At 42.8% G+C, this 12,895-nt stretch overlaps 1 protein-coding gene across 1 annotated transcript; it reads right to left on the bottom strand.

Annotated features, from left to right (window-relative positions):
* Positions 1–1,917: 1,917 nt before the first annotated feature.
* LOC105889072 (low-density lipoprotein receptor class A domain-containing protein 3-like) lies at positions 1,918–11,900 on the bottom strand. Its single transcript, XM_012814831.3, has 6 exons — positions 10,329–11,900; positions 8,572–8,721; positions 7,339–7,464; positions 6,800–6,937; positions 3,391–3,727; positions 1,918–3,085 (listed from the first exon to the last, which is right to left on the bottom strand). Exons 1-6 carry the CDS (start codon positions 10,378–10,380, stop codon positions 2,914–2,916), a joined length of 975 nt encoding a protein of 324 aa, XP_012670285.2. The 5' UTR covers positions 10,381–11,900; the 3' UTR covers positions 1,918–2,913.
* Positions 11,901–12,895: the final 995 nt, after the last annotated feature.

Here is a 12,895-nt window from a genome sequence, read left to right as displayed (position 1 = left end):
TTAAGACAACTATATCAAAATAAGATGGGCTTGGATTATGTAAACACAAACAAATTGATATGTTGCCAATGATATGAATAGATAAACACTACTACTGCTAATACTAATACCAGGCCTACTACTTATCTTTAAAATGTGGGTCTAAAGCCATGAAGTAAAAAGAAGTACATGGAGAGGGTAAAAATACAAAGAATAATAATAAACAAGACAATCTAGTATTCTCATCCCCAATTCAGCTGAACCGAAAACAAACAAACACATGAATATAGTGTTGTCTTTGGCCCCAGGAGGGTGGAGACAGATGAAAGCCCGCACAAAGTGAGGCAGACTATGTTTCATTGTACACACCCATTTGTTTGCTTCTATTTTTAGTGTGTGGATGTAGTTCTGTGCCCGCACCTGCCCTCTACCCCATGCTGAAGAACAGTGTTTGCATTCCTCCATGCTTGCACCTTGCTTGACAGAATGTCCTCAGGGACAGTGGCGCTGGTTATCATTCATCCTTTTGTCTAATGTCCACCTTGCACAGAGGAATGTCCTCAACAGCTCCTACACAAAGGCCCCACAGAAGGACAGACAGTATGTTTGCTCTTCCTTCCACTATAAATATTCCCTGTATCCTTCCTCAGCACAGCCTGCTGCATGTGTGCAGATAGATACTCATCGAGATTTTCATTATATCCATTGAATTACATAATTGCATAATTAGCTGATGCATAGACAGATAACGGAACATTTATCAAAATGAATGCGTAATGGGGCGTTGCGAGATTGAATGAGATAATCTGCTCATTGCCTAATAAAGGAGCGGGCCTGCGGCCTTGTCCTCGGCACAGAAGTCAATGAAGAAAACACACAGGCATGCATGCTAATGGGAGCTCCTTTTTTTTTTTGCCCCGGGTCCCATTACTTTTGTTTCCTCGCCTCCCTTGGCCACTGTTTGAGCCACGGAGGAGCATGCCTCTCCCCAAGAATGGACCCTGGCAAAGACTGACTGCTGGGGGATCCTCCAGGGCTGACGGTCAACAGAGAGGGATGCCACTATCCTGCCACTGAGTTTGACAGGCCGGTGATTAGCATTTCTCCCTTGTTCCCCCTTTTGTGTGCAGGCAGAGGGAATAGGTGTGTTTGCTGTTTGGCAGAGTGAAAGTAAGACACACACTGTCTGTTCCTCCATAGGGGACGCTCCCGTCAACAATGGCGCCTGGCTGCTTTGATGGACTCTGCTGCTGATAAAATGCAGTGGCACATATTTGTCTTTGTGAGGGCCGGGAAAGGCAATTGATTTGTGTCAGTAGGCTTTCCAGGGTATTAATTTGGGGGGTGGGGTCATATCACTTCCTCTTAATGAGAGAAAGTGAAAGAAGAAGATTTAAGGGAAGGCGGAGAGGGGCAGATATAACTATATCAGCAATGAATGCAAAAAAAAGCAGGGGTAAAATAGAGGCGTCTATGCATTCCTCTGATTGCAAAATAACAATTGGTTCTTCATTCACACTGGCCCTGCTGTTTTAGCTCTTTAGCCTGTCTCCCTGATCTATTTATTGTTCCCAGATCACTGATATGTGTGCAAATGAGTAATAAGTAACACACACACACACACACACACCATTTGATAATTTGATATTTCATCCCTGTTTCTTTCGAAAGCCTCTTCCAGCCCTGCTACTCTCACAATGCAAGGGTGTCCACAGATCAGAATGATTTCCATGAGAACATAGCGTCTTAACATAGTTATCTTAACCAGCGCAGGAACCCAAACTAAAGAGCTGAAGTGTCCGATATTGTGTTTGAGGATGTTGTGTGTGGACATCTAACATTTCACACAGAATGATCCTTGCAGAAGTTTAGCAAAGTTCTTTAAGCTTCTCAAGACAAGGCTTCACGTTTGAAACACACAGCTCAAGTAAACTGGAGTGGAGGGTGACTTCATATGGTCTTTATAAATGAAAAGGACAACAGCAGCATTTTGAAATGTAAGGAGCGCCACCTAGTGGGTTCTACATGTTAACACTTCAACATTGTCAATGATCACAAACACAGTAATGTGGGCATCTCAAAACATTATTCTTCATAAATAATTTGTATCTGACAAAAAATCAGTTGGTCTATATTGAATTTCCTTCTATCATTCATCCATTCTTTTGTTTGTTTTTTACAAAAATATTTCTCTAAATACGAAATGACAAGGAACGTAAAGACAGAAATGTGAGGAATACAGTGAACTTTGAAAATGTACAGTCCCCACGGTGTAAGTGTTTAACAAATATCTGTGACTTCTCTTACTCTGTTATTTAACAGAATGTCCTTTTCACACAAGTTCCCAAAACCTCGTTTCTGTTCCCTCTCAAAACTGGTGCAATACCAGAACGTACACCAGGGAGCAGTATAACCATTCAGATAAAGTCCTTGCCACATTTACGTATTCCAGTTTCCAGAACCATACTTTACATCACTTCATTATTTACTCCATACAGTCTCTTCTGTTGATTGTGGCCGTCAAATAGTGTTGTTGATATGGCAACAACCAGCACGTCATTTAGATTAGGTAATGGAACCGGGTGCCCATTCTTCATCATCTCAGAAGAAAGAAAGAAAGAGGGGGGAAAAAGCATTTGGTGTGTGAATCACACAGTCATTTTCATTCTATGTCCTTCATTCTTTCTCAGGGTGGTCTGCACTACAACCATTCTCTGCATATTCTGAATTACATTTCAGATAGCAATCCAATTTTTGAAGATTTTAGTGACAGTGAGTGGGAAAGAATTGTGTGACTTCAAAAAGGCATTTTCACGACATGCCTCAAATAACATGTTTAAAGGACAGATGCTATGTAGTTTATTATGTGAGTGCTAGTCAGCATGGGTCCGCTCCTGTACGTGCTGGACAGTGCTGTGAGTTGCTGTTGAAGTGCTAAACCCTGAGTGGGCTCGCATGCGGAGGGCTGTGTGCAAGGCTGTCATGAGGAGTCGTTTCTGGATGCTCCACGCAGGCTTCATATGGGGGCAGATCTGGGGCAGTCTGGGGCGAGCCGTCTGCATCGGGTAGATATGGTGGAGGTGGAAGGTCAAACCAGGAGGGATAACTGTGGGAGCAAAAGGCACAACAAGAAAGCTGACTTACAGACTGCCATTCAGTGAAGCTCCCCCAAGAGCATGGAGCAGATTTAAAAAATCTATACGAACATACGCGTCAGCCATGCATACTAGACAGTTGGATTGTATATTCGATATGAAAGCTCAATTGTAGCTTTGTTGTAAAGCACCATTTGAAATTGGGAAAATATTTAAGTCAACTTTTCTGTAAAAGAATGAAGCTAGATGCACAATCTCCATCCACGTGCCACGCAGAAAGGCACCCTCATCACTCTTGCTCAACGTTCAAACCAACCTGGCATCCAGCGCTGCCTCGGAGTATGGCGGCGGAGAACCAGCCGGGGGCGGCCGAGACTGCGGACTGCAGGAGAAAGGGCTGGGACTCGAGGGTGCGGTCGAGGGAGGGGACAGGCGTGGGTAGCCCGGGTCCAGGATGACGAAGTGAGACAGCAGCAGCGGCTGATGGTGCCTGGCCTGAGTGCTGTGGTCGGTCAGGATGCCGCGCTTCCTCTGGTGGTGCAGGACCAGGCCAAACAGAGCAGAGAGCAGGCCAATGAAGAGAGCGCAGCACGTCACCACCCCAGTCATGCCAGAGTAGTCCAGGGGAGAAGGGTCTCGATGGGGGGACGCAGCTGAGGGGGGGAGGGGTACAGAGACACCTAGTGAGCTCATCCTGCTGACGATGCAGTACTTATAAACATCACACTCTAATGCCTTCCTGCCAACAGAAGATCAACTGTCCATAGAACTCGATTCATCAGGCAATTCATTGGTGACACTTGCCATAGTTTTTAAGAAGACCATGTATATATACTTTTAACACAATTAACACATTCAGTTCACTGGTTAGGAAAATCTATTGCCAACTCCAACTGAAGTCTTGGAGGGGACACAGGTTCTGTTGTGTGGAACACAGGAGAATGAGGGAGGATTCTGCAGGTTTACAGGAAATTCGGAAACAAAGTTGAGTTTTTTCCCCTCCTCAGGCTGCATTAACATTGGGAATTAATGGATGATTTCATCCGCTTGCGCTGAGTGGAGAGAGAGCAGGAAGCGGTGTCTGGGGTCTGGCAGTCAGGCCTGAAAGGGTCGCTTCTCTCTCCACTCTTACTCCACATACGCTGGAAGCGCTCGGGAGGACCGGGGGAGTCTGAGGCCTCTTTCTCTGTGGGGTTTTGTTGTTTACTTTTATGCCTCCTTTGTGCACTTTGTGTGGAGGGTAAATAGGGTCTTCAGTGAGGGCCATAGAAAAGGAAGTTGGAGTGGGAATGCTTCAGCTTTGGCATCTTCCCGCCATGGCAACCCTTTGCGTGAGGTGGGAGGGAGAGTCTTTTTTATTCTTATCAACAGCACTGAATGACAGCAGAGAACACTTGGGGTGTGTTTTCATAATGTGTATCTTATCAGGACGGCTTTTAAAAAAAATCTATTTCCTTAATTACTATTTATAATTTCGTAGTGTTTTTATGTCTACCGACAGCAGTTACCAGAGTAAACATTGTCCCTCCTACATGCGTGAGTGTACCGTCTTCCATACAAAACACTCCCTGGAAACACCACTTTTGACTGTGTTCCTTGAATAATATTCTCATATCACCACTGACTTGACAATGTGCTCATGAAGCAGAACACCACAGAACACTTTGAATCTTTCATTAGTTCTAAGAATTTTGCAATGTTCCGCATCAGTGCCGCCAGAAAATGGTGCGCCTTTTCAGAGGCAGACGGAGGTAAATTCTTCTCATGCTTCCTGGATGCACCTGAAATGAACTTCCACTGCATGACTTAGTGAAATTTACATTTTGATTACAAGCTCCAAAAAAAACCTTCAAAACTCCCCAGCACTAAGAAGTTAATACATCTGCAAGTCAGAGAACCTGTCTCTGCTGACAGAAGAGAAACAACCAAGCACATGAAGTGAGGAGGGCAGAGATTCTTCTTATTGAACCACAGAAGGCTGTTGCTTTTATGAGGCAGAGAAAAAGACCCTGTAGCATTACAAAGGAGGGAAGTGGGGGGGGGGTAGGCGTGAGTGATATAAATTAGATGTGTTCCTCCCTGAGCAAATATGATCGATTGGCTTCTCTCGGTAATGTCCCCTTCAGGGCTGAGACGGGGGCTCGGGGAGATATTGGTGTGTGGAGTTTGTGCCTCCGTGAGATGAGCCTCCGTGCAGATGAGCGACAGTGAGTAATGAACACTAATGAATCAGGTCAGCGCCGCAGCCCCTACAGGTACACCCCCACTGTCTTTTTCATTTCCTCTGTCCACGCCAAGCCTCCCTTTCTCTCTCTACCCTGCAAGGCCTTTTTAGTTCAGCCCCCACTTCATCAATACAACTCCCAGTCTCTTCCTTCTTCATCTAGTGTGTTTCTTCTGGTACGGTGGAATTGTTCTGTCCTGCTACATTCATTTTGGTTTTTGGTGCATAAGTGTGTACATTCTTGATTTCATGCATCTTGCAAAAGTAGAAGACATTTCTTCTAAAGCAGCTGAAACAACCTAATGCCTATGATTTTATCTACTAGTAATATTTTGTGTTGGAAAACTACATATGGGTAAGTGGAATCAAAAACGTATTGCCTCAATATGTCTCTGTAAATTGTCACTATAAGATGGGGTGATTCCTCAGACTCAGGAGGTAGTAGCAGTCAATGTATTCCCAATGAGTGAACAAAATGCAATTTTGCAATCTCTGTACACACTGACAGTACACTTCCCTCTCTAGTCTTGGCAGGAGAAAAGTTTCACTCACAACTTCACAACCAACTCTGTTAAAACAATCCATTACCAGGCCGTGAAAGGTCTGTGAAACCATTCCCAGTTATATTCCTCTTCACTGATTTCGCCCACTATGGTGCTCGTTGATACCGCTCCAGAGGTGATGGATGGTGCCGCAGTCCGATTCGGAGAGAGCGCGACTTCTCACACGGCCAGGCTGCTATATTGACTTGTCATTTTAAGATATGGTGCCCATTGAGTTCCATAAACATTGGCTGAGATTGGCGAAGCGAAATCTTGTCATGTACAGCCTCTATCAGCTATTCGTTTTTCACATGTGAAAGGAAATGGCTGTATGCATTCCCCATACTTCAAACCCTTGCTTTCGGGAACGGTGGGTGCCCTAACTGCAGCTCGCCAAAACATTGTGAGCCTTGATAGACAAGGCTGTTGGCTTTCATATTGAATAATATACCCACAGTGCAAAAAAGCATTGTGCTATTTTAATATTGTAAATGTAGATGTTTATTTAGCATATCTCAGAGGACATAGTTTGCTCAGTTGTTGTCTGTGCCTCGGGACTCAAGGCTTTCTGTTTTGGGTTCGGTTATTCTGTTTCTTTCCATTACTTCATTAAAGAAGGCAGTCAAAATGACCCAAAAACAGTAGAAGATGAGACGGTTGAGATGCACGCTTTCAAAATTGGTTGGGACGGGCACAATTCCAACTCCATCAAACATGTTTTGACACTAAGTCAAACACTATTAATTGATAATGTAGTTCAACCTAAATAAGTAAAAAGCCACCACGTTCACATGGCAAGAACACATTTTTCTATGTAAATAAACTATCAGTGGTAACTTATTATCACTTCTCTCATAGACTCATACTAGACAGAAGAGCAGAGGTTTATGTAACGCTAATGTAAGATGCTTCAGAATGTTGCTCTTGTACACATGTGTTCAGCAGCTGCCTGTGAGTACCTGTCGTGATCAAGCAGTACTCTTCATCACTGTTGTCCCTGCAGTTGTCTTCACCGTTACACAGGAAACTGCGGTGAACGCAGCGGCCGTTTTTGCAGTGGAACCTGCTGGCACTTGCGCAGAGGTCGGGATTCTCTACTGTAGGTCACAAGAACAAGAGTGTAACTGGTACTGACTGCAGGTCAGTGGCACCATGTGTTAAGCTGTTACAGATAAGGACACACGTATCATAAACCATTTGCAGCACGGGGAGGGTATGCATTTTATCAGTGTGTAAGTGCACCCTGCGATTCAAACCTCGTGCTCTACTCGTTGGGCTACAGGAAGAGACAGACGGACGGACGGACGGACCGTCTTAATAGGTCATTAAAGTTAATGAACAAAAGTAGGTCATCCTCTCATGCTGAAATGATGACAATGTTCGATGTGGGGGAGAGAAAGAGGCAACATTTGGCCAGATTATTCGTGTACTTGTTCTGGCCAGGTTGGATGCCTGACAGGGCTCAGTGTGTAGCAGACAGTTCCGACGGGACACTCACCGCAGTCATGTTCATCGCTGCCATCTGGACAGTCCGGAAAGCCGTTGCAGTGGAACCGCCCGATGATGCAGTGGCCACCATTGGAACATGGAAAGAAAGTAGGGGAGCACTTGGACCTCACCCTGGCTGTACGGACAGAGAATAAGAGAAAGCAATGTCTGAAAACTTGGGGACTGGTTCTTTGAGTGTGTGATGACTGCATGCATGGCAACCTCTCAGTGAATTTTATCGCCATGTTGTTTTAGCAACCTATACGCAGAGGAGTGCACTTGCTGTGCAGCAAACTCTGAAAGTAGCCTAAAGCCCCGTGTAAACAAATGGAAATCCCGTCCCCTCATTTCACCAGGGTTTCAACATAACACTGCTTATTGGAATTTATATATAGGCTCTGGCAGTGAAAGATGATATTGTTACACAGGGTCGTTTGATTTGTGACGTTAGTTTGTTTTTCTGTCAACAAAGTCATTTTTAGCAACAGAAACAATGGCTTTAAAAGATTTGCTTCAAGAATAATTCAAGACCTCAGACAGCAATCACTTTCCAAAGCTAGTGGATATATGTACATAAAAATCTAATCCTAACTGTGAATCACTTGTTCTGAAGGCAACATCTATCTCAGAGAGACTATGAGTAATGTTATATTCTTGCCAGGTCATATGCCTCCAGTGTTGTCTCCTGTTTTACCAAGGAATACTTTTTTTTTTTAGAATCACAGCAAAATAGAAAAACACAATCTCAAGAAAACAAGCAAGCAGCGAAGACGGTTCACTCAGAAACAAGGTGACCTACACAAAGCCCTTTGCTGTGACAGACACAGAAGAGATCACAGTGAGGATCCACATTCCCCAGCCTAACCATGTCTATCCTGATGGACCAAAAAAAAAATCAATTTGTGTACAAGTCTGACTTAAGTTCTTTTGGATGGACTCTAAATGGAAGGGTCTATGACAGGCGAGATACGTTTATCCAGGTGGGATTAACCTCCTGTCAAACATTGTGAGTGGAGCCAACTAAATCCCAAATAACCTCTCTCTCTCTATTGATCTATCCATCAGTCTACAAGTACTCAAGGATAGACTTTTTAGGATCTGCCCCAATAATACACACACACACTGTGTGAGTGCACAACAATTTCATCATAAACCGAGCCTGAGGCAGCAGGGGGAAGAAAACAGAACAATACTGTTCAAAAATGCATAAAGGTCACTTGTGTGAATCTCCAGTTTGACTCACCGCAGCCCCTCTCATCACTTTTGTCGAAGCAGTCAGGCTGTCCATCACAGCGCACAGCTCCAGGGACACACTGTCCATCTTCACACGTGAAGTTGCCTGGGATGCTGCAGGTAGCGGCGGCGGTGGTGTTTCCTGGGGGAGGCTGGCTGCCTGGAGGTGGAATATATAAGTAGGACAACACAAAGCGGAAGATAGATTATGCTATAAAGGAGAACACAAGCGGAACAGGCCACAATACATCCAAAATATTAGAAACTCACAACCTCTCTGTCTTACTCTCTCTCTCTCTCTCTCACACACACACACACACACACACACACACACACACACACACACACACACACACACACACACACACAGATATTTACTTTGCTTCTGTGCAGGTGTACACACCCTGGGGAGCACAGAATTAGCCAACAATAGTTAGTGAATCTTTAGTAAAAATCTGCAAGATGTAATTTTACTGAGAACAAAACTATAACAATTACAAATATCTATTTCATGTAGAATTCTTGAGTATGCAAATGTGTAGAATTTAGGCTATAGTGTTGTTTTACATGGTCGCTAATGTTAATCATACCTTTGCAGATGTGCAACTGTATGACTATCTTATATCTAAAGCATGAACATTTTGGCAGAAATTAATGCAAGAGCATATTCAACAATTTATTTGCCTGTATGTTTAAAAGCTGACATATCACCAAGTACAGTAACTGAGAAAACTACAAATGAAAACCTTGTAGTTCCTGTTTATCATCATTTTCAATCTTTCAGTTTTTTATCTTGGGTTACAATGTATAAAGTATCTTGGCTGACATTTACTGAGTGAAGTCATAAAGGTGTACCACGTTTGGTCAAAAATAAACATGCTTCTAGACAGTAATTCTGAAGGCATGTTTCCAAATATTCCCTGGCATTAACAAATGCAAACAAATGCCTAAAGCATCTGAAACAAGCAAGACAAACATCAAATGCACACAAATATTGGAAGACATTTCTTTTTGAGGGCCTGTAACACACTATACATCTTTAGTGAGACCATGAGATAACATATTAGGAGTAGCAGTACTGTAGCCAACCTATCAGAAGGGGAGTCTTCCCCAAGACACTCGACTAGGCCTGAGAAATTGCATTCTAAAGGAAGGATGCTATCACTTGCTGACTTCCACCAGCCACAGCAGGCTGCCATCCCTTTAATGCACAAGCAAAGCATCTGCCATGGGATGCCGGTCTCTTTTATACCTAAAGCACTGTAACAAATTTACAGAAGGCAAAACTGATTAAGGCTGTTTATAATCGTTTTAATCATAGGCATTCAGCCGAAATTATCTGAATTTTCTGCTTTTCCCATGACAACTCAAATATCACATCATAAATCAAATCTAATACTAAGTGTCAAAGAGTCTTTGGCTCTGCTCTGGGAACACATTGTTCAGCGGACTTTTAACGATGCGAAGGACTTGTATTGGTTATCTGCCTCAGCATAGCACTTATGCAATATGCTGATTGTCCTTCCCAATCCCTGCACAGCCTTCCAGGCGTTTTATTTACCCAAAATTCTGAATCTGTGCTTTCACCTCAGCCCGCCCCTCCGCCCTGTCCAGTCCGCCTCCATCTAAACACAGTCTGCCGAGCTCTCGTGCTAACGGAATGACAAGCCCATGAAAACGCTGTTATTGTAGCATTGCAAAACATCACCATAACTCACTTAAAAGTGTTTTTGCTCTATATGTGGCCTGTTGTTTTTTCTAACTCACCAGCCAAGTTAGGTCCTGACCCAGAAGTTAGCAAAATATACCAAATCCACATCCTTTGCTTTCCTACCCAGCTTGGAGAAGTAGCCTACTACATAGCCTCAGGCCTGCATGACGGATTTCTACATCCCACGACCAAGCATAGATTCCGCCTCTCGTGGAGATCTTTTCTCATTACAAACGGTCTGTAAACAAAATACATCAGCGATTGCAAGCGAATATCTTTATATTGAGAAGTACGCTATGGACAGGACGAACAAATATTAAAGGGAAATTCGAATTGGGGTCGAGTCTCGTCGAATCCTCCCGTTAGCAGAGGCGGAGACTGATGAGCGTTTTGCTACGGCTGCCCACAGTGCCTATCAGTGGGCAGACCAGGAAGTGGCAGTGGGAAGGAAGTCCAGTTTTAATTGCAATCCTACATCACACGCACGAATAACAAAATGAAGTAGGCGATCAAAGACAATCTCCCCGTGAGTATCTCACCTTGACTACATTTAGCCTACAAAGTGACTATGCTGTAGGCCTGTCTGTAGTAGCCTAATAGTATATTACATATATGCAAATTTGATCCTTTTTTTCTTTCTTTCTTATTATCATTTTAACTTTTTGCTGTCCATGTTTAGTTTTTTTTTATATTTGTTTTGCATTTATCTAATATCATATCTTTAAGTCTTTTATTGTGTTATTTATGGTGAGAGCTCAACGCACTGCAATTTAAGAAAACACATGCAAATACACAATCAAATTAAGAAAACCTAATCAGTTTGAGCTCAACGCACTGCAACCTCCATAGAAGAAGAAGAAGAAGGAGGGAGAGGAAGTGGAGGAGGAAATAAAGAAAGGCTTGTCAGCTGTTGTGTGGAGTGTTGTCTGAATTTGCAGAGTTTTATCTAAATGCTGCGCAAGTGATGTCAAATTGACTTTTTTTCTTGTTTTCTGTTATGTTTTCTTAATGTGCAGTGCTATGAGCTCTCAGGGCCACAGTATATTGAGCTATTTTTATTTGATTTAATTCTGTTTTGTCCTTGCACACAGGACACTCTTTGGAATACAGATGTGGTTCTCAATCAGGGAATCTATAAGCCTGGTACAACCAGACATACATTAATTTCATGAAAAACAACAGCATAATGCCAGCGAAAACTGAGCTGAGAGCAGTCTAGCAACGCTCTATCAGCATCAACCTCACAACCTCAGGCATGGGAGGCAGGCGTGCTAGTAAAGAGGCTCAAACCCATTGATACTAGCACGTCTCTTAGGGTGTCAGGGACTGAGGTTTACTCACTGCACAGCACTGTACGTGCTAGCTACCATGACACTCACCGCCCTAAACCTCATTCACAAACCGGGTCATCGCACCAATGTAACCTGTGTTGTGTAGACAAGCACAGTCCCATGGTATGGGAGGCGGGTGTGCTAGCAAGGAGGATAAAACCCATTGGTGCTAGTGTCAGTCGCTAGTACGTCTCTTAAGGTGTCGGGGGATGGGTTTTACTAACTGCACTGCACTGCAAAAACTGTTAATAAATGACTAATAAGAAACTAATATCTAATATCAGCAGCTAAAACCCATCTTTTGCATTTCATTTCAGTTTCTTTTTCTCTCATGCGAAAGATGTTTTGTGGACTATTGTGCATTGTCCTAGCAGTTGATTGATGCAAATACAATATGTGATACAATATGTATCTTTCTATGGGTATATATCTCAAAATATCTTTATCAGAGAAAAAAAGGATCAGATTAAACAAAGAAAAGAAAACAATTGTAAAAGAAAGTAAAATACAGCCCAGCAGGCTTGAGATGAATGGCTTTATAATATTAATTATATCAGATATAATATTAATTACAATCAGAACCACTCATGTCAAGTAACTATTTACAATGTATTTAAAGTATTGAGAAGCACACAACAGTTAAAGTGGAATGGCTTAGTTCACAAGTGGTTGCTTCTGCTCATCATACTGACCACATACTTGACAATGATTGTAAGTCAGAAATGTGTCAGTTAAATGCAGAAAAGGATTCTGTACAATCAATGACAAATATCCTCAACTTCCTAAAACCCTTAAATGAATGAAGAGATGCATGGAGGTAGCTACTGAAGACTGCTTTCACTGCATTTTATGCATAGAGGTAAAAGATCATTACTATATTTTGCCAACCATCCAGGTAATCAGCCAATGCTGGCAATTATAAAAAAGATTGAGTTGACACAGTCAACAGAACTTCTGGTTAGATGCTAACTGCATTTCGTTGCCTCAGTACCTGTACTCTGTGCAATGACAATAAAGTTGAATCTAATCTAATCTAATACGAAATCCTCAATCCTAAAAAACAGGCTGATAGCATTGAAGGCATCGTGATATTTTGTGATGGGCCCTGAAGACTTACATTATCTTAAATCTGGTGCTGGTGATGCATAACTGCAGCGTTCTTGTTTTTAGCTTTGGGGCTGAGATTTATGGGGAAAGTGTGAAATCTTCTCCTCTCCACAAAGTAGTCAAATAAAGGAACATTCTCAGAGTTCTGAGGAATACACGGAGGTGGTTTATCAAAGAGTAGTCTG

Source organism: Clupea harengus, chromosome 6 (assembly GCF_900700415.2).
Source record: "Clupea harengus chromosome 6, Ch_v2.0.2, whole genome shotgun sequence".
Lineage (NCBI taxonomy): Eukaryota > Metazoa > Chordata > Actinopteri > Clupeiformes > Clupeidae > Clupea > Clupea harengus.
This window is presented reverse-complemented; position numbering and strand designations above follow the sequence as displayed.